The 22,302-nt window shown below is 44.0% G+C and overlaps 1 protein-coding gene across 1 annotated transcript in view; it reads left to right on the top strand.

Moving 5' to 3' along the window:
* LOC104073231 (receptor tyrosine-protein kinase erbB-4-like) overlaps positions 1-22,284 on the top strand; it is a gene marked incomplete at its 5' end in the record, with an annotated part of 99,320 nt that extends 77,036 nt beyond the window's left edge. The window contains 4 exons of the mRNA XM_009572931.1: positions 570-740; positions 17,683-17,730; positions 18,735-19,026; positions 21,497-22,284. Of these exons, the coding sequence (XP_009571226.1) occupies positions 570-740; positions 17,683-17,730; positions 18,735-19,026; positions 21,497-21,933 (948 nt within the window). The remainder of the gene's footprint in view (positions 1-569; positions 741-17,682; positions 17,731-18,734; positions 19,027-21,496) is intronic.
* Between the last annotated feature and the right edge of the window lie 18 nt (positions 22,285-22,302).

Here is a 22,302-nt window from a genome sequence, read left to right as displayed (position 1 = left end):
GATTTGCCTCTGCAGCTTGTAGATGCTATTTCAATAAAATACTTATCATTGTTGCTGTTGTTCCCTGATTTGATTTTTATTGCTTTCAGCTCTGTTACGTTCTGCAGAACTTTCCATATGGATGAGAGGGAAAGTTAGCCTCTAAGTCCCTAAAAATAAAAATGAAAATAAAGCAAACACCCAGACACAGCAGTTTCCATGTTATCCTCTCGCACCCTCCATGTGAGCCTAGATAGCTGAGATATTTCATAAAATACATCAGGCCTTGACAGAACTTGGGTCAGAAACTGAACTTGCATGGAAAAAAGAGAGAAGAAAGAATGAAAGCTCAATCACAAGAACACCAAAAAAATTACTTTGCTTGATTTATGCAGTTCTTCCCTTTCTGTCATCATACTCCCAGTAAAGAAATCTAAACAAATGATGTGGATGTGGTGTTTTAGAACAAACAAAGCAGCATGTGTGGTCCCTGCAGCCTGGCTGCCAGGGCGTGATGAAGGCTGACGTTCCCTGTTTGGGAAATTAATCCATCTTCTGACCATTTTCCTCTCTCAATACAACCTATTTAGGGAGATGATCGTATGAAGCTCCCAAGCCCAAATGACAGCAAGTTCTTCCAAAACCTTCTCGATGAGGAAGACCTGGAAGATATGATGGATGCTGAAGAGTATCTTGTTCCTCAAGCCTTCAACATCCCTCCTCCCATCTACACCTCCAGGACAAGAATTGATTCCAACAGGGTAAGAGCAAGCTCTGACAGAAAATACTGGCTATTGTAAAAGCACAGGTGGAGATTTAAGTACACTAATCAAACACAGGCCAGAGTTGCCTTGGGAGTTACAAGCTCCCATTATAAGGAGAGTGACTGTAAAAATGTTGTCACTGGGTTCCCTGTTCATTGTGCCTCAGTGAATTCTAAATTAATAGCTCAGCCTTGAGTGAACAAAGGCTCGACTTGAACTGCCTGTCCCGAAAGCACAGCTGAGGCTTGTGAAGTCAAGCAGTGTTGTTTCCCAGTTGCGTACCATCCTGGCCAGGAAGTGCATAGCTCTGATTCTCCCATCCCTGCAATCCTGTTGTCTTGACAGGGTTGGCACTGATGTAACTGAGGGCAGCTGGAATACATAGATAATGCTGCTTTTGTGCCTGGAGCCAGATTTCTGACCCAGCCCCTTTTCCTGTTTGTATGTGATGCTCCTTCACAAGCATGTGTTTTTGCTGAGCACGTCACAGATGTTAGCAAGTTGATCTTCATAACATCCCTGTCAGGGGAGGAAATGCTGTTCATTTTACAGGGGGAGCTGAGGCTGTGAACAGAGAGTGTTCAGGTGGAATTCAGCTCACATAACTCTAACCGTCAAAAGGATAGGGATATAATCTAAGCTCTTCATCTAGACTTCATTTTGTGTCATGGGAGAAGAGTCGTGCGTCCAGTGCGTGATTATTGCTGCCTGCCTTGGACATTTACAGTGGGATAAGTTACTTTCTGGAGGTGTCTTTCTCTACCGCTGACTATGGACAGCTCCAGAGCAGTCTCAGACCTGGTGCATGAGCTCTGGTGAATTGGATCCTGTCCTAAATGCCTCAGCCTCAGTGCCACAGGAGCCCTGCTGCAGGTGGGGACCTGAGTTCAGGTTTCCGGAATTCCTTTTCACTCCTGAGCTCCCTGCCCGCAGCTCTGACCTCTGCCTGTTCCTGCACTTAGCTCTGTCTTTTTAACAGTTTAGGTGCCACCCCTTCTCACAAAACTAAGAGATGGTGAAATGCATTACTAATATGAGGACATTCGCACAAGCATCAGATGTATTTAGTAGTTAGGGACTTTGTTTGTTTGTTTGTTTGTCTTCTCTCCATGCTCCTTTTAGTGGAAAGTCACATTTTAAATACTAAGTGGAGTCTCATTGAAATGTTGGTGTTTATTTCTCATGCTTTAGAAACCTTTTGGACATTTGTCCTTAGCCGAGGTAGTTCCAAATTCATATCCTGGTCTGAACTGGTTACACCATGTGAGGCAGGGAAGAGGTAAGCAAAGGAGCTAAGAGTATATAAACCAGGTATGTGTATATTCATGCTCTGACCATACACTGCAAGAAGTTTGTTTGCCTCTCCTGAGTAAAGCAGTGCTTTTCTGGAATAAGGAAGACAAAATCTGATCTTAAATAATATCCAGTCAATTCATAAGGAAATTGCTGCTGTTTTTAAAGGCAAGGAGACTAGAGAGGTCTTTGGAAGAGGCTGGGTTGTAGTCCCACTGGCTAAGCTGGATTCACATAGCATTTCTCCTGTATCACTGAAAGGCAGTGAAGGGGGGATGATGCATGAGGGGGTGATGCATGATTTAGCAATAAGCAAGAAACTTTCTCTTCATGGCAACAAGAGTTAATTTTTACTGTTGATGCTGCTCTGAAATAAGTCAGTTTTACTCCTAGCTGTCTCTGGAAAGGTTCTGTTTCCTTTCCTGCCAACTTCTGAGAAACGAAGGAAACGACAATAGTTATCTTTGAAAGGTGCTCACTATCACGCTGATGTAAATCACTGTAGCTTAATTTTACACATGGAGTACTACCATTTACACCAACATAGGGTTGAGAGGGCAGAGTCAGACCCATAAGGTTTGCTATATTCATCTCACTCCCATATTTGCTGAAAACACTGGGGCACATTTAAAGTAGAAAGGATTAGTAGGAAAATGTACTTGCCTTTTCAGCAGTGCCTTTTGCGCTCTGTCTTTAGTGCCAGCCGAGCAGAGGAGTCCACTAGGGCTGAGGGAAATAATTCCAACAAAAATCCTAGAGTAAATATTCTGAAAGAGTTATTTAAAATGTGCTATTTGGGCAGCCAACATGCTCACTGGGATATTCACAGAAAGCAAACACAGGCATTTGTTGTTGTTGTTGTTATTATTATTATTATTATTACATGAAAATTCAAGTAACTTTCTCACAGCCTTTGCCCAATTTTAAACCACGCTGTTGCAGCTGCTTGCACACATGTGATCCCCCTGAAATCAGCAGAGCTGCAGAAAGAGACCCCGTGCCTTTATTTTTGCCACACAGAGGCTCCATCACATTCTTGATGTGATGTCTCCTCTCCACAGCTTACAATTTCCCATCTTGGTTTGAGACTGTGATCTTGTACCACTGAAGTCAGTGGGAGCTTTGCTTTGCAATTCAACTTCATGACAGTAGCGAGACTGTATCCTTCTTTCAGTAACGCCTACTGCTGGGAATTTTTTTCTGGCATCATATGACAATCTAACACTTAAATCTGGAATTACTCTTTGTCAAAAGTTTTCAGATTCTGAGCAAGTTTCCTGACCCAGGTAACCTCGGAGAGGGCAGCTGGGGGATAGAAAGCTTGCACCTCGCTCTGTATTTTTGCATCCCTTCCATCTTCATAGTGTTTTTCTTTATTGTAGGAGCCTCTTTATGGAGAGGTCATTTTTAAGGCCAAAAGAAGAGATGGGCAAAGAAGTTGCCATTGAACAACCAACTGATTTATAATAGCACTTGCTGGTATCATTGGAGACTGACTCCTGTCCCGTAACAGGATTACCAGTAGAATTTTGAGGCTTGTCCAGTGTCTCAGCTTAGCTTCAGTCTCAGCTTTGTTTGCTAACAATTCTGCATCTCCTAAATATACTGCTAGTACTGCCATATAGGCGAGTACGTCTAGATTGCAGGAAGGCCACAGCACCTTATTGCTGGAGGGGCTTGGGGCCAAGCTGAAAGCCCCATAGCATCTTAGCATTCCTGATTTCCTTTGCAGAGAGGTTGTTTCCTCTCTGTGTAGAAAGCTACATACTTGTCTGTTGTTTTTCTGAAGCACTCAGGTTCTTGGTACATTAACTATTCTTCCAGTGAAGATTCCTGTTGATTTAAAACAAAATACACAGTAGCTCCTTTAAGGTAATAATGCATCTGCTGTGCATAGTTCAGTACAGATGGATGTCAGCTACAAGAATCACACAGAACTGAAATGCTGTCAGAGCTCTCTATCTGCACTTGTCTGATTCTGTCTTCGTGTTTCCTTTGGATAGTTTGTGATTTATGCTTGTTTGGTGTAGTGAATATTAATATTACACAAGTCCTGATGGTGCTGCCACAGCCATAGATGCCAAATGAATTGATACAGCTTAGGTAGTTTGTGTTCACTGTGTCTGGCAAATCAAATTTTATGGGGAGATTGCCAGGGAATTTGGTGAAGTAAAACACACAGAAAAGAGCTACATGAACTTCATGTCATTTTCAGAGATCAGAGGCATGAAAGATACTGTATTTCCCATCTAAGTTGTTCTGATTGTAATTTTAGTCGGTTATGTGATGGCAGAGTATTGTGCTCCTTCTCTGGGCGTGTTGTACTGACAGCTTTAGTTAAATGTTCCAGCAGCGCAGCTCTACTGGGGACAAAAGTTTGCTGAAAGAAAGCAGGGAGATCGTGAGCCTCCTCACACTTAGCCTTTGAAGTCAGGGAATTAAAGAAAAGCAAGAGCTTTTACTTTCTAAGGAAAGTAATGAAGTTTCTCTAGGGTGATCTCGGTCCTAAATCCTTGCAGCTTGTTGCTGGGGAGAGGCACCACTGGGTGAGGTTTGCGTAAAGGACTACCTGCCTTCTCCCTCCCATGTGAAGAACAAAGCTATTTGGATATGCATTAATAGCACAGGGCTGCAGCTCATGGAAAGAAGACTGGAAAGAGGGAAGCCTTCCGGGGACTTTCCAACTCCCCGGGAAATGTCACATCCTTCTTCCTCCAGGGATTATTGAGATTTGTGAAGCTGCAAGGCTCAGACACAGCTTCATCATTTCCATCACACCCCCACTGGCTTCATACTAGCACGTCTTTGGGACCTGTACTGCCGGGAGCAGAAGCCTGCACATGCTCTAGCCCATAACAGTGCCCTCTGTTATGAAGTCCAGCCTGAGACTGATGCAGCTTTTAAATAAAAATTAGCATCTTAAGCTAAATTGAATTCTTTCATTGCATCTGAAACTCTTCAGTTGCAATTTCAGCTCTTTAGCTTTTTCCGGCTTTTATTTTCCGTTGTTTAGAGATATTCTAGAAATACGGAGTTTTAGAAGCTCTGTGCTTCGGAGAGATAAGTTGAATCCCCGACAGTGTTTCCATGAGCACAGGACCCCAGCTAGTGCTCGAGTGTCCTACATTCACAGCCATTAGATGATTCATTCAGGTATTTGTAACGAGTACTGTCCTGTGTGCACAGAGATAATACTAATACAGAAAGCACTCTGTGTACCCCATGATGCTTTTTGCTCTAATTCCTTGGCTAATTCCTGCTAAAAACTGTCTATACTTTTTGTTACTTGCTGATACTGTCCCTGTAATTTTATTTCATATGCTATATATCATGGAAGCACCTGCCAACCCTGCAATTAGATATCAAGCTATTTTTTTCGGAGATCTCTAATTCATGTGTCCAGGGAGACTATTCTGCTTGGCTAAAGCAGACTCTGGTACGCCAAAAGCCAGTTCTCAGTTCCCTGAGTACTGTCTGTTTTGCCATTGCAGCAGTCCTGGTGCGGCGTTAGGCCTGGTAGTGTTTCATGGCTGAACAACTGTATATGTCTGCATATAACAAGATTATTCCAGAGGGAAACCAGGCAAGAAGTTATCTTTATGATTAATTTGTTCTGGTTTCTAAATTTGAAAGGTAGCCATTTTCAAATCACAAGATTACAAAGGAGATGGCTGTTAGTGATTTTCAGATGTTTCAGATGTTTCACATCAGTGTGGCGTATGGCATCTTTCCTTCCAAAGCTTAGCATGGACAATGGGGGCTATTCATCCAGTGGGATCGCTACCAGAATTAAGTGACTTTTATTAGATTTTTAAGTAACAGGGCTGAATTTTTTAGGCACCTGCAGTGCTCTAGTGGTAGAAGATCAGATCTGAGGTCTAATATGACCTCCTTTACATACTGAAATACAGCAGACTTGGAAGCTGGGGGACTGTAAGCACTGCCGTCTTCAGTTACAGCTGGAAGGAGGGATTTTGGAGAGCAGTCAAAATTTGGAGGGGCACTTCCCAGTGTGTCAGTGCAGCTGAGCTAGTATGAGAGGTACTGTCATTGCAGGTGGGGAGAGCTAGCAGTTGGTTATGGCATCCTTTCCTCTTGGCAAAGACGGCAGCAGGAGGGAGTCATGATTTGTCCATGGTTCTCCTTGTGTCCTTGCCTTAGTAGCAGTCGGTGCCTTCCTGGTCCCCATGTCTTTTTCTGTAAGAAAAGGCAGTTAACTGTTCCTGCCCAAGCTCTCAAGCTGGTTATTTTTCCAGGTGTGTCCTGGCCATGTGGGGCTGATGGCAGTAAAACTACTTCATTCTAAAGTCAGTAGATAATTTGTGTGAAGAGAGATCAAGGCTAGATGGGGCCATTGCAAGCATTTTGTCTAACCTTCTGGCATAACATAGGCCAGAGTCTCTTGTCTCTTAATTTCTGCATCAAGTGCAGAAATTCTGTTTGAGGTGGAGTTTGTTTTTTAGAAAGATTATCTTGATTGTATCAGGTGGGATGGAAAATACATCACAGTGTAGAAAAGTCTCACTGGGCAGTTAATGCTGACTGTTTAGCAGGGTTTGGATCCTATTACTGTCCGCCACGCACCCTGTTTTGTGCTAGATTAAGGAGCTGCCAGTTATCAGAAATCTCTTCTTCTTAAGGGGCTGAGTAGGATAGTACCATTTGTACGTGTTTGTTGTTAAAGAAGGACAAGGCTGATGTCTCCTTTTTATTTGGTTTATTTGTGGTGTTTGCCACCCTTCTGCTTCTGCAATATCTTCCCAAAAATAATATGACCAAATCTTTCCATAAATTTGATGCTTATTACTGCAGCCTGTGGACTTCTTTATTTATTTCTATCCCATTTCTTTAATTCCTTCTCCTTAAAAGGTGATCAAAAACTTTCTGAAAATCTTAGTAGTCTTTTTTTTTGCCTTTCTATTGGACTCTGTCGCTTCCTCGTGCAAGTGTTGCAATGAAATCTCCAATGCCAGAAGAGATGAACTTGTAAATTAGCTAGACATTGTGTCAAAGGGTTTCATAACATTTCAGAAGATTACACTGACACTATCTCTATATTAGCTCTCTTGCTTCTTGAAAAACTGCTTGATTAGTTAGGAAGGTTTGTATGAATCCATTCTATGTGTCTTCCATTGAATACTACATTTTGTGTATTTTCCTGGTGGTGTCTAGGCAGCAGTGTACCAGATACTGCAGTTGCTGCCATCAAACCTTCAGAGTAATTCTGGAAGTCCCACCAAGCTCTCTTTTAAGATCTCAAATTCCCATTTTCTGCTTCCCTGAGTTTTAATGACGTCCTCGTGGTAGGAGGCTCCTTCCTGTTCTGCTCTGCCTTTTACATGAAGCAGTTCTCAGTAGCTGTTAGTGTTTTGTTGGTATCTAGTCGACCACCACAAATATTTTACCTACTTTTTAATTCTGGGAAATTCTTCTGTGTCTGTTTCTAGTCTTTGTTGGAAATGTAGATAGCATAAGACCATCTTTGTCCATGAAAAGCAGGAGGTGAACCCAGACTGATAATAGTCAGCCTAATTTCATTACTCAGGGTGAATGAAGTAGGAAGAATAAACATGCAAAACTACACTGTAAAATACATTAGATGAAAAATTATTTCAGTCTTATTAATTTACATGAAAAAGGAAAGCGTCTCACAAAATATGTATATTTAGAATATGAGTATTTAAATACCTTTTTAAAATGTGCCAAGTTTGCCAGAGGAAAAAGGAAGAAAATTCATATGGAGGACTCAAACAGAATAGATGATGCCCAGCTCTTCACAGAGAATTCTTTGAAAGTGCTTTATGGCAATTAGTCTCTTGCTTTGCAGCCAGGCCAGGTGAAATCAGTGGTGTTTCTCAAGGAGTAAGCCCTTCTCAGCCTGAATAGATTATCAGGACCAACTTGTCAAATTGCCCCACGGTTTTGCAGGTCAAGTGCCTTAAAACAGGAATTTTTTAATGCATTAGCTGTTTTCTGTCACCTTCAGGCTCTTGAATTCAGGCGTGTAGATTTAGAGTCAGACTTTCCAGAAGTGTTGGATGGCATTTTGGTTTCTACAAATGTAATATGTATTTAATTACGAATCACCAGCTCACAGTACTTCCTGGTGAGACCTACTGCAAGTTAACGCTCAGTGGTATCGGTGGGAGAGTCTGTAGCTGTATATTGCTTCAAACCTTGATGCATGACATGTAAATTTATTGAGCTTTAATATAAACTGGTTTAAAATCAGGCAGCATCTGCTTAATCCATGAATAGCTGCTGGCTGTGTTAACAGTCAAGAGAGCTCACAGCTGATCCATTTTCTTTTTTCTCCTGAAAAGAAAAAAAGTCAATAGATGTAAAGACAGTAAGTAATAAATATTTCTACACTGCACTGATGAGGCATTCTTGGAAAACAGCAAGCTAAACAATTCTACATAATTCAGTAGATGGAAAAGTGGACTAAGAGTCAAGAAATAATTATGAGAGTTGGGAGAAAATTTTCCTTCAGTGACTAGATTTGAAATAGAAATTGTTAGTGAAAAATGTCCGTTTCTGAGAATCGTATTTGTAATTTTCTTAAAATAATAAGAGCACCTGAAAATACAAGGGGCCGTGATTTGGAAATGCACCTGGCAGGGCTCCAAGGGGGTGTCACTTGGACACCTGTCCGCCCGCCAGGCAGACCTCACGAGCCGGAGGGTGCCGTCCACCGTGTCCCTTGGCAGTGTGATAATGCTTCCAGCGTAGCAATGTGATAATGCTTCGCGTGTAAGGTGACGGGAGGGCTCTGGAGCATCCTGTGCCAAATACTGTACTTTCTAAACATACATGCAATGGGGATAAATGCCAGCACAGCCTAAAATGCCCTTTGTTAGCCAGAGTAAAGAGTCTGTCTGTCTCGTTAAATGATGTGGCAGGGGAGGGGAAAAAAATTCTCAAAGCTATAAAAAGACTCTCCAAAAGACGTGGTGGGGAGAAGTGGGAGGAGGCACAGATGAAGTTTAGATTTAGAATGTTAAAAAATGATTATTTTATCCAAATCAGCTGGATAGTTATTTCTTTTAGCGTATTATTGCCACCAGAACCTCAGCCCTGCTTTAAATCAACTCAGCATTTCATCAAGAAGCCTATTCTTTGCTATAAGAGACCAAGAGTGCACAATTATGGGTTTCTTTTCCCCCTTGCATAATAAAATTGGGAGATTATCATCAAGTTTCTATTCAGATTTTAGGAAGGCTTTTTTATTTTATTTTTAAAACCCATCTTTGTCTGTAAGAGCTCCCTGTTCAGGCCAGCATGCTGTAATGATTACTGCTGTAAAGGCTTCAGTGGAGATGTGCTCTATTTCATTCTCAATGAGGGTTGATGGCATTTTGAGAGGCTCAGAATATCCTTTGATTACTGTATAAAACAGAGTGGGGAAGATGGCAGTGCAGTGTGCGGCATAGGAGGAGGCTGCTGCTCCGCATGTTGCTCATCAACTTTCTTTTGTGCCTTTTTTTTTTTGTCTGCCATGTCGCAATCACAAATCATGACCCTGTTGTGGTTTTGGTCCCATTTCCCATCCTTTCCCTGTTTTGGGATTTGAAGCTCAAGGTTTGTACAGAAAAGGAGCTGCTGCTGCTGCTCCTGTGTTTTGGACAGATGCTACAGCATATGAGCAGGAGCAGCACCTTGACCCTTCTCTCCCCCAGGGAATTGTTAGAGTAGCTAGGAAATGGTGTGTTGTCTCTTCCAAACTATGGGGAATTGGTCCAGTGTTAGAAGGTGCCATTTACTGTAAAACGTCTTGGAGAGTGTATTAAAAAAGGAGTGACAGAAAGCTAGTCATGGGTGACAGGAATGATATGGGAGTAAAAGAGATTGAAAGGAAAAGATAGCCGCATGCAAGCTCTCTCTTCCTGCTGTCCTGTCTGTTTGACACTCACAGTGCGTTAATACAAAATAATAGGGAAAAAGAATTCTTGCATCTTCATTCTTGTGTCACGCTTGGATCAAATACATATTGTGCCAGCTGAAGTCTGTTTGCCAGCTGTTCTGAAGTTGGAAGGATGAAGGTTTCCGAGGTCTAGAGGACAGGGGGGTTTCCAGGGAGAGTTTTTGATGCCATACAGCAGGAGAATGCTTTTATTCCCAGCTCAGGTATAGGAGATGAGTCTATGGAAAAGCATTTCACCTACGTTTCCCTGTCAGTGTGCCTGGATACTGAGTTTTGTGGCCACATCGTGCATCTCTTAACAGGTTATTTTCATTGGTCTTCTTGTAATCTTCGACTCTTCTACTTGGTGAAGTGTCAGACTGAAAATATATGGTATACGTCTGGTATTTTCCAGTAACAGCACAGGAAGTATTCTGTGCAGTATTTAGGTCTGTCGTTTCCTATACCACTGTGCCAAGATTGTTAGGCATGTTTTGTTTGTGATATGTGCCATTTATTGTTCACAGTCCAGATTAAATTACTCCTAGAAGGCAGTATTCAGATTTGGGCATCCTTCTGCGTATGGACTGCTCTAAAAGAGTTTGTAAGTTTAAAACCCGGCAGCTGTGAGGAGAGAAAATTGTGCAAGAGAAAATTTTAAATGACTCATCTGAAGCTATGAAGTAAGTCAGTACTGACCTAACCTAGGTCACCAGTGAAACGTCCATACTGATATTGAACAAGTTCAGGGATGTCTTAAACCCACCATACTGCCAGGACGAGATCTGGTGCATCCAGAAGATACAGGCAGCCTTTGTGAGCCAAGTTAGAGCTCAGGCTGCCTGCAAATCTTACCTCTCTTCTGACAAGCAGCGACCAGAAAACACTTACATGCAGAAAAAACTTGCGTGCAGAAAAGACTTATTGCTTGTTTCACCTATGTTTCTTTTTCCCCTCACTGATCTAAACTGGATGTTTTGTGTCTTGGTTGTGGAAGGAGCAGGCATCGGTGACTGGAGCAAACACTTCAGCTAACACAGGATGGTGGTTACATTCTTTTCTATACTTGTGTATCAACATTCAAGTTAAAATGTTTACACACATTCTGAGAAAGGGTAATGCTGGAAAAGGGACTGGGACTTCATCATTTCCAATAAAGATTCATCGATCCCCAGTGGAACTTCATGGCCATTGAAGTAAGGGCATTGTAAATTGTTGCACAGCTACTGTCCACAACCTGTGTATATTATTCCTACCTTTTATTTTTGTTGTTGAATAATAGGCTCCCCTTTCCTCTCACTGGAAAAACCTATGTCCTGTCTTGCTACATTAACTCAGGGGGGCCACACTGCTGTTTGTGTGCCTGAAATAGGTGGTGTAAGAGACACACACACACATATCCCAAACCAATTGCGGAGGATGTACATCTCCAGTGTGCTGTGATTGTTTTTCTGTGTGCTGAAGAGATGCAGGGTGCCAGCAATGACCCGTACCTAGTGCCGAGCCATGACACTTGGCAGTGATGCTGATGGGAACTTTTCTTCATAGTCCTAGAGGAAAGTGCCCAGTGGGGAATGGAGTTTTCTTAAGCAGGGTCAGGAGCCCAGGCTGAACAGAAGAGAGAGTGTGAGGAATGCCAGACTTGTGTCAGGTGCTGCGAGCTGTAGGGATGGATATGCTTTGACTGTAATGGCATAGAGGGGCGTCTAATCCTTTCTTTTTATATATGGCCCTGCTCTGAGCAGGGCTAGGACCAGAAACCTCCAGAGGTCTGCAAAGCCTTCTAGCTATTACTATACAAACAGCATTTCATTTCTATTTAACATTACACAGCAATCTCATGGTACACGTTTTTTCTTTCCTTTGATTTTTGTCTCAGACATGTTTGCTGTGGGCTCTCTGAAGCAGGGCAGAGTAAGCTGTTAGCTCCGTGGTCAGAGGCAAGCAGGACTGCTCCTGAGCAGAGGTGGCTGCTCTCCTGGGGTGGTCTTTCCTGTTTGAATTTCAGTTCAGATCAGTTGTAAATACCAGGCTGCTCCCTTGAAATGTAGCTGGAGTTTGCTCGGGGCTGGTGGGACAGCTCTGTGTTGTGTGCTCTGCCTGCAGCCCCACCAGAGCATCCCAAACGTGTTATTCAGATCGACTCGCATAAATCAGCTGTCCTTCCTAAAGAACTGCTGAAATCTTGGTGCTTGCAGCAAGATCTGCTCAGCCTGGTATGTTAGGAGGCTGCGGTTTGGTGACTCAAGCCTGGATACTTGACTTGGTTTCAAACGGTTTCTAGGGGAAGGAGGAAAGTGAGTTATTTCTGGGGGCACACAGCCCAGGACTGACCTGGTACAAAAAAGTGTTGCAGAGCTTGATGAAAACAGATAATCACTGAGTTGCCTGAAGCATGGACCATGAGACGCCCCTGCACAGGACGTGTGAGGAGCATCCCAGTGAGAAGGTGGGAGTGTTTTACTCCTGCTTTATGGTTTGGTGCTTTTTGCGTACAAGAGCAGGAGGAGAGTGAAAGGGAATTGGGTTTTCATGTGGATAGGAGCAGTATCAGAGTGGGTTCAAACGTGTGTGTGTGTGTACATTGATGTTGGCAGAGCCTTGCCTTTAGTAAAGAAAAATCTTTCAGTCCCATGAGCTTAGCAGGCTGCTTAAGAACAAGAAACAGTAATAATTATGCAACCCTCAAATGTGTGTGCACATCTCGGGTGACAAGGAAAACCACTGCTGCAGCAGCGAGGGTGCTGTTGGGACGCTGTGCTAGCAAACAAAGCATGGGGGTACTGGATCATGCTGTAAAATAAAGTTTTATTTATTTTCTATTTGGTGATAGTCCTGTACCACCCATAGTCCCACAGCAACATCGCATCACTGAGTACCTTCAGCATTTCTTCCACCTGAAATCTGCTGTGGGTGCGGCTTTGAAGGCAGCTGTGGTCACCATAGGGCTGGTGTGGGATGAGCTGTAGCGTAGGCAGGGGGAGGAACACAGCTCTGGGTGCCATACTCCAGGCATGACGCTAATGAAAAGAGTCAAATGAAAAGAGTCAAGGCAGAGGCATATTCACACAACTACATAAATGTGAGCAGCAGGACCCAGCAAGGCTTTGATTTCATTACAGTTTAACATGCAGCCAGAAAATATTATGTCCCTGCTATAAAGGAAGATATACTTACCTTTGGGAGATTTTAGAAGCAAGGAATTGGAAAATGAAATTAATGAATAGAAAGCAATAACATGAGCCAATATTCACAAAAGTGTTATTTACCTCTCTTCTATCAAGGCTCATTTTACACAAACGTTAGTGGTTATAATAGCTGATAATGTCACTAGTATTTAATACCAAAGGGCCTCTAAAAAGGTTTTAGGGGACATTTGCTTGTTTTTTATCTTTTCTCCCTGATGTCATGTTTGTGCCTAAAATTCAATCGTGTGGTATAAAGAATGAAATCTCGGGCATTTCTGGTTAGGGCTGCTCATGGGCAGTTAAAAAGGCTAGGCTCCTTCTGGAGGATGCTTAGAGTTTAAATGTCGATGGATGTGTGCACGCCAGAGCTAATGGATATAATGCATATTACACTATCAAAAGGGGGTGATTATTGATAATTTTTTTTTTTTTTTTTAGTATGCAAGTTGAGACTTTTTCAGTAGGTTTATGTAGTGAGGTCTTTGAGCAACCAGCCTCTGAAGTCTCTGTCCATCTCAACAAGCTAGAGATCTTGATCATTCAGGTCAGAATTTCAGGACCAGAAATCCAAAACCCTAGACCTTCTCAGTAAAGGAACATCAGCTCTTTTTTCCAAGATATTATTTAAGATGCAAAAACAACAACCAAAAAAAAAAATCAGCAAAGTAAATTGGATTACACATACAAATCAAGCTATTTAAGTTTTACTTGGTAAGGTCCAAATGTATTTTCTGCTCACAGTGTGATTCATGTCCTGACCAATAAGAGTTGGCAGGGGCTTTCAGTACTTGTCTTGGAAACCTACAAAATGATGACATCACATTGCAATTAGCAGGCAATTTAAAGACATTTAAACAATTATATCACATTTTCAGCCTCACTAATTGGCACCACAGCTGTTTTCTTTGCTTCCTTTTTTTGGAACAGTGGCCACAGGGTATTAACTCACGGGGAAAAACAGTAAAGAATTATAAAAGCGTGCAGACACCAGTGGTTTGGAGAAGAGCCAAGCTGTAAGGTTCTGTGTTAAGGGTGTTGCAAGACAGCTATGTTTAGTACAGAGCTAAAGGGGAGGCATGAAGAAAATACTGTTACTGTGATCTTAGTTGGCAAGTAACTGACTGGGAAGGGTCTTGTCAGCAAAAACAGCAATAAATGCATTAATGCTAGTCCGTTCTCTCCCGACATCATGGGACAGGGCTATTCTAAGAGGGCCTGTTATTATGTTGTTATAGTTGCATAGTATGTATTTAAATGTTAGTCATGGCCAAGAAGATCTAAAGATAGGATAGTGGGTTTAGCCTTTTGAGATGAGGGTGGAGCAAAGCATGCCCACGGATAGATAATGTGGCCATCCTAGAACAATATTTTCTTAAGTTGCTAATCATCTAAACATTTACAGGCAGAGGAGCATAGCCCTGTGAACTGAAGCCAAGCCTGTTGACAAAGGACTTGTTTTTCTAAGTTACCCTTAAGAGATCACTGTGGGCTGTGAACTAAAAGTAGTTCAAGACAGCTCTCCCCTTATTCATTCAGAATCAATGAACCACAAGTTGAAATTCATGGGAGTGCCTCTGTGAAAATAGAAAGATGTAAATTAAAGGTGTGTAATATAGCACGGTGTAGTACCGAGTAGAAAAGGAGTGGTTACAGTCACTGGTTTAGTGTCTGTGAAAAGCAGACCACAGCAAACTCCAATCCCCTGCATATAATACTAACACAGTATTGCTGCAGGTCTTTTCACTCTCGTACAATCTGGAGGGCTGTAGCCACCTTGGAAACCCAAAGAAGTGAACCCCCTCTTTGGAGTCTCGCAGCCTGCAGGCGGGAGGGAAGGAAGCTGGGGAGCTTTACAAGGAGGTAGAGGATTCCCAGCGGAGCTGAGGATTCCCAGCAGAGCTTTGGATTCCTTGCTGTTAAGAGAGTTGACTCTCTGTAGTCAGCACTTTGTGTTTCTTCTCTGCATCCTACCTGTAATCATCAGTTTGCCTAAATCTTCACCACCCTGCATGGACCATAATTTACTACTTACCTGTCTTCAGTCTTTCCTTCTCTGTCTTTTTGGAGTATACAGAAAGCTTCCCTGAATGCAAGTAAATATGAGATCAGAGGGCAAGGAGAAGGCAGATTAAGTCTCCTGCAGTGCAACATCCTATGGCCATCAGTAGGACTTCAAAGTAGCATCTGGCAGACTCAGGGGATGTTTTTTATCCATTTGTCTAACACGTTCTGGGTTGTAACTAACCTGTCCACGTGTCATTACAAGGTGACAGTAAATCTGTGGTACAAAAGAAAGGTGAGGGTTGCAGAGAGGATCTGACCTCCGCAATCAGAGCATCTCCGGTTTCCATGGTGTTCCCTGTTTAAAGGGACCTTTCTAGTTGTCTCCAAAAAGTCTCTTGCAGAAGACTGCCAAGTTACAAGCTTGCTGCATAGTCTGTATCCAGATGTGTACTGAGGACCATGATGTCTTGCTCCCTTTAAAAAAAAAAAGTAATGTGTTCTGTTCCCTCTTCTGTTATGATCTTCTCTCTTAAGTGTGATCATCTCAGCCAGGCAACTGCTGACAGGTTTTCCCTTCCCTTGCTTGTGAACCTTTCTTGGCTGTTGTTCTTCTGGATACGAGTACACTTGTCTTGAATACGAGAGACCACGCACAGATGGGGCAGCACGGAAGTTTCCAGGCTGATCCAGCCAAGCCCTCTGCCATCTCTTTCTGTACTGCCTTAGACGGCTCTTTCTTTGCAGTTGGCATCATCCTCGCTTCTCCGGCTGTCAGAAGCCACAGCTGGGTCAGAGAGGCCAAAGCTGCTCCCAGGCCTAGGGCTTAAGTTTAAGCTCTGCTTTTCAAACATAACGAGCTCTTTGGCGAACGCTTAGTGAAATCAGTCACGATTGGCCTAGACTTCAGTGGTGTCTCAGCCCCTCCTCCCTCAGCCCTTTTACCCGTGCACAGAGCGGCGGAGCTCCCGCTGCCTGCACGGGGCAGAGCTCTGCCACTTGTGCTAAGGGTGGACGGGCGGCTGCTCGGCTCCCTCTGCACCAGCGGAAGCAGGCCTGCATTTGGCCATTTGATTAGTCAGCGATTTGCTGACAGCAGAGGAGCTTTGAGTTCAGCTGCTGTTTCAGTGCTTTCAGACTATTTTTTGTCCCTGTGCCTCCCGTTTCTCTCTGTCAGGTTTAGGTCTTATTACCACTTCTCCCTTCCTACTCAGCCTCCTGTCACATGCCAGCCCTTCCTCCCTGCACCTCCCAGACTCTCTCACTTGCCATTATCCTCTGTTCCTTTGCAAACCACCGTTCCCTGGCTCCTGACCATCCCTGCTGCCAGCTTCTCCAGCACCACTTCCCTTGCAAGCCTCTCAACTCCTTTGCAGTCTGCTCCTCCTCCTCCCCCCGCTGGCAGGGGGATCGCTGGGACCATAGGATAGATCCTCTCCTGTGTTTCCTTCCAGCACCTAGTTTCCCTGGGGAAAAACAACTACAGAGTCCTGCTCAAGCCTTGCTAATGGATGGTGCAGATAGACAATTCAGCTAACAAAGGTTTTCCTGCACTTCTGTAATTTGAACCTGGAGGCTTTTTTAGGTCATAACTTGGCTAAATATGGGTGAATTTTCATGGGGATGTTAGAAAAGTGTATCTCTAACTATTGGCTCATCACCACATTTACACCTCAAACACAAGGCACTAGATCTGAGTAACAAAATGGCTGCCAGGATATTTCAAATAGAAGGAAATGGGCATATTTTTGATCACCAGAAAAGGGTCTTCAGACAGGCAGCATGCATTTAAAAAGAGTTCATGTTTGTTTTTAATGTTTTTCCTGATGCAGGTATTTTGCTTAAACACAGAACAATCCTTTATAAAGTAAGATACTTGACAGTGATCATCGTCTCCATCCTGATGTTTTGGCAAGAAGTTTATAAGGGAAAGATTGACTGTAGTACATCCAATCCTTACTATGTGAGGATGCATGTTGTCTTTACTTTTAATTTTTTTACTTTTTTTGTTTTCCCCCACGGCTGCTGTGCTATTTGGGTTTACCAAAGCTTAGGGACTGTTTTTCTTGTGATACTTAAGCTAGCTGTGATAGCCTCATGACAGTCCTGCACCCTCCTACCCCCCCCCAGTTATCCCTCTCCTGCTTTGTCCCTGGGAAAGGAAGCCTTGCCTTGGAGCTGGATACTTTCTGCACTTCTCCTACCCTGTATTTCCTCTGAAGTTGAGTGCACCATCTGTCATTCTTTCTGTACAATCTGCCTTTCCAAAAATTAGACACGAGACATTTGCAGGATATACAGCTGTCAGCAGGTGTAACATGGCACTTGCCCTTACCCAGCAAGAGGAACTCGGTAGCCCTCCCTAAGACTGGCACACAGCTTGTTGACATTGCTGAGACGCTTGCTATGATTGAATTCTTTGAATTTTGGATTCAGTTAGGAGATCTAACTGATGTGCATGTTTCTCCCCATTAGCTCATACAGCTCATGTGACTTGTTTCATTCATGTGACCTCTTATTACGTATCCATCATTCCATTTTTCTTTCCTATTAGAGTGAAATTGGACACAGCCCTCCTCCTGCCTACACCCCTATGTCAGGAGTAAGTATTTCACATTCAACCTTCATCCTTTAGGTTTTTCTCCTTCCTTCACTATGTATTTTCTGTTTCAAACCCCTTTTTCGTACGTAAATGGCCCAAAAGCATACAGTGAATGAAGTGTATATGTAAGCAATCAAATAGTCAGGATCTCTACATTCAGCCTGGATTCGTGTACAAGCTCTACGGACCTACACCTAAAATTCTGCCAACTGCCAACTTTTCTTGAAAAAGCATTTAGGTAACAGGCTTTCCTTCCTATTTATAGGTCATGATGTTGAAATGTCCTTGCACGCTCTTGCTGACAAGCAAAATAGTAGGTTGAGTTGAACCATAGAGTTGAGGTACCAATACAAACACAGTTCACCAGCCTGAAATGCAATACCTGATGGAATTACCTCGTGTTTGGGTGACCGTGTGATTGTCACTGCAGGACACCCTAAAAGTATAATAATGATAATGTCCTCTGTCCTCTGTCCCCAGTCCCCTTTGCAGAAGGAGATTTCCCTAACATGTAGGGAGGAGGATTTCCCTAACAGGTAGGAGGTTTAAGGGTTTTGTTCAGAAATCAGGGGAGATTGCCAAACTAATAGAAGAGGAGATACCGTGTTTGCCTCTTGCAGCTGTGTATATCCAACTTCCACATGTCTAGGTGGGAGACAAGTTTTCCTGCCCCATTTTTAGCCCCATTTCCAGCCCTGAGCAGCCAGCTTGCTTCCCTGCTCCCCTCACTGCACCGATGGTGCCTCCCTGGGAGGGGAAGCTGGCTCAGCACCACCAGGCAGACAGATGCTTTGCCGGTCCACAACAGAGCCTGTTCTGCTGCCCAGCCCACAGCACTGGAAACGCAGTAGTCTGCAGGATGGACAAGGCTTCACCTGCCCGGTGAAATGCATCATTGAGCAAGTGTGGCAGGAAAGGCACAGGAGCCGCAGAGATGACTTGCTGTTGAATCTTATCTCCCTTCAGAGCCTCCTTTCTCATGCTGCCTTTTTTTTTTCCGACAGAACCAGTTTGTTTATAGAGATGGTGGCTATGCTGCAGAAGTGCCGATGCCGTACAGAGCTCCTGGCTGCATAATACCAGAAGCCCCGGTTGCTCAAGGAGCCACAGCAGAGATCTTTGAAGATACTTGCTGTAATGGCACACTACGAAAGCAAGTGGCAACCCTGGCAAAAGAGGACAGCAGCACCCAGAGGTACAGCGCTGATCCCACGGTCTTCATACCCGAGCGGGTCATCCGGGGAGAGCTGGATGAGGATGGGTACATGACGCCGATGCGAGACAAACCTAAAACAGGTAAAAAATTGTCTTTCTGGGGAAGCTCCTGCTCTAGTCTAACTGCATTCTCTCTTTTTCTACACAAGCAGCTTCTCACCAGAAATGGCTTTATTGAATAACCCAGTAAGGTTGAAACATTCTGACTTGGTTAATATTTCTTTGCATGGAGATTCATTTTTCTTTGCTTAATTTGCCACTTAGAAAAGCTCAAATGTGCCAAAATGTAAAGTTTGGTAATTCCCCCTTTAACTTTTCTTTCTGGGAGATAACAAGAGAGAGGAATGAAAAAATCCAAACCTCCTTCTTATCCAATCACAAATCTTCAGTTATTTCCAAGAAAAGGATCTATCTTTGGCCAGCCATAGTCTCCACTTCGCTTTGTTTATTGATCTTCTTTATCTTCATGGCATTGTGCTTGGTAAATGTCATGTTGAACATATCACAGAACCGATACACACGGTTGGCATTTTATACCCAAGAGAAGTTTAGGATTGAAAGAACAAGATGTGCTTCAGAGAAACCATCACTGCAAGGTGAAGTTTGCCTAGATCTGTGCCAGCTCGGAGTGCTACACTTCCCAGTTTGCCGTCATTCGTTTCTTCCTTTTTTAAATAGTGACAGCAGTCATTTAGATGTAAGGGGATGTGTCATTAGTAATTTGCTTTCAAACCTTTGCATTAGCTTTGAAGAAATCAATTAATGCAAATGTAAATGCCAAGTAACTACCGGGTTTGCTTCAGAATTTGGAAGCCATTTACCCTTTGTGTTACATGGTGGAAATGGAGGGAGTCCTGGCGCTTGACCCATGGCAGTAGCAATTGTGGGATCGCACTCGTGGCCCTACTCTTGAGCAACAGCCCTTTCCAGAAGAGGTTTGATGCTGTGAATTTGCTTCAGTGTGAGCCCACACATATCTTCACATACAGGTTCACCCTGGGGAGCCTCAGAGTTCTGCAGGAGCTTAACACTTCTCAGGTGCTACCTGAGCCCTCGGGGATGCGGTAGTAACAGCTCAGGAGAAAGCACTGCCTTCCTGTCTCACTGGGCACAGATGCAGGGATGTCAGTGTGGCCACGATGATGCGCGCTCTCTGTCAGCTGGGGGTCTCAAATCAAAGCACTACTTGGTTGTCATTGCTTAAAAAAAAATGCTTCCACTATGCTCCTGGTGCGGGCACATGTGCCTGTTCCACCTCTCAGATTCAGCAAACTTGCAGCTGTGTGGTCAAAGGTACTCAGGAAGTCTTGACCTTTTGCATTTAATAGTTTTGGCCCCTTCCTGGATAAAACCGGAGTTGAAGTGAGGACCACAGCCACTCTGTGGCTGTGGGATCTGTTTCCTTGCGGGCAGGACTCTGTGTGGAAGTGTCTTCAGAGCCCATGACCAGAGCCATGCTACTGGAGATGGAGGTCTTGTGTTGGCAGCCCTGTGCGGCACAGGTAGGCTGAGAGGTCATCCCTCACTAATGGCAGTGGCTTGGAGACCCTGTTTTGTAGGGAGATGAAAGGCAGAATTAATACTGGAAGTGGGTTTGATCTGATCATTTTCAGCCTTGAACTGGATGCTTTTGACTATCTTGCTGCAGGGGCCCCAGCCCACTTTTGTCCCCGGCCCACCTCCAAGCCGTTTCCTTTGCAGCCCACTTGCAGTGTCAGCAACCTCCTTCCTGCCCTGGCCGATGGGCTTTGTGTTTTGCAGCGAGACCTCATTATACACAGAGCAAGCCAGGACATGACACCCAACGAATCCATCGCTCTGTGGCTCAGTCACCTGTGTGTGACCGTGGGAGGGAGCTTACTAAGTGTGTGTTTTTAACCTGGGACAGCCAGTCTCTTCATCTTTCTCTTCCCTCCCCACCCCCTGTCTAGCTTTCCATGCAAGCTCCATATGCCTTAAAACCTTTCTGCAATTCATCTACAATTTTTTGTGGTGTTAATCCACAGGAAGTGATTTGAAGCAACTGTAACCGGCTCCAAGTCCTGTTTTGGAGCTGATGTAAGACTCTCTTGTACTCTTTCCAGGGCTCATTTGAATCATTTTTTTCATAATGCTTCGAGGCCCTTTGTCCTTCAGGGATGGAAGGTTTTTAATCAGTCAAATTGTTCTGTTAGAAATGAAGCTGTCTTAGAAGTTAGCCCTTGGGGATGGCTTTTGTGCAGAGAGGCTTAACTGAGATTTCTGTAGAGCTTTCTGGGTGGAAAGGCTGCGGAGCAGAGGGTTTGACTGATATGTCCAAGGTTGCCGAGAGAGCCAGCAGCAGAGGCAGAAGTCGCTCGGCACGTTTGGCTCTGTAGGTCATACTCCGAGAGGAAGTTCAGGATCAAACAAGGCACACGGGCTATGGCTCAGCGAGAGCTGTAGTTTAGTTTCCAGCTTTGCTGGAATGTGTACTGCTTCTGGTACAGCCTGGTAGTAACGCACGCATGATGCTTGCTACATGGATGAATTACTCCCTCTCATTGCTGATTTATTTTTAACCTTTCCTTAGATTACCTAAACCCAGTGGAAGAGAACCCATTTGTTTCCCGACGAAAGAATGGAGATCTCCAAGCTGTGGACAACCCAGAGTATCACAACGCTCCGAACGGGCAGCCCAAAGCAGAGGATGAGTACGTGAATGAGCCATTGTACCTCAACACTTTTGCAAACACCTTGGAAAATGCCGAGTACCTGAAGAACAATTTGCCGGAGAAAGCCAAGAAGGCCTTTGACAACCCAGACTACTGGAATCACAGCCTGCCCCCACGAAGCACCCTCCAGCACCCGGACTACCTGCAAGAGTACAGCACAAAATACTTTTACAAACAGAATGGACGGATCCGGCCCATTGTGGCAGAGAATCCTGAATACCTCTCCGAGTTCTCCCTGAAGCCTGGCACTGTGCTGCCCCCGCCACCCTACAGACACCGAAATACAGTGGTGTAGTGACTGCGGTCTTACGGAAGTGGAAAGGCAACCCCTTCTAGCTGCCTCACTCTTTCTCTCTCTCGCTCTCCTTTTCTCTCTCTCCCCTCCCTCCCTTTCTTTCTCCCATGAGCTTCCTCTTCTTGCCAGTTCACTCATTTTTGATATTTCCAAGTGAAAGAATGTCTTGGAGTCGTTTGCAGATTGGGTTGGGAACCTGGACGGAAGGAAGGAAAGGACTGAAAGAAGGTGTGTACAACCTGGCGTTTCTCACTTTCCGCAGATCCGGAGGGTCGGACGGTCAGAGAGGCCAGTCAGTACCAGTAAAGGCCAGTGGCAGCGTTGCCTGCTGTCGAGCTAGTTCTCAGTGATTCAACCCAGACACTGTAG

The sequence above is a fragment of the Fulmarus glacialis genome, unplaced genomic scaffold, assembly GCF_000690835.1.
Source record: "Fulmarus glacialis isolate BGI_N327 unplaced genomic scaffold, ASM69083v1 scaffold9122, whole genome shotgun sequence".
Lineage (NCBI taxonomy): Eukaryota > Metazoa > Chordata > Aves > Procellariiformes > Procellariidae > Fulmarus > Fulmarus glacialis.
This window is presented reverse-complemented; position numbering and strand designations above follow the sequence as displayed.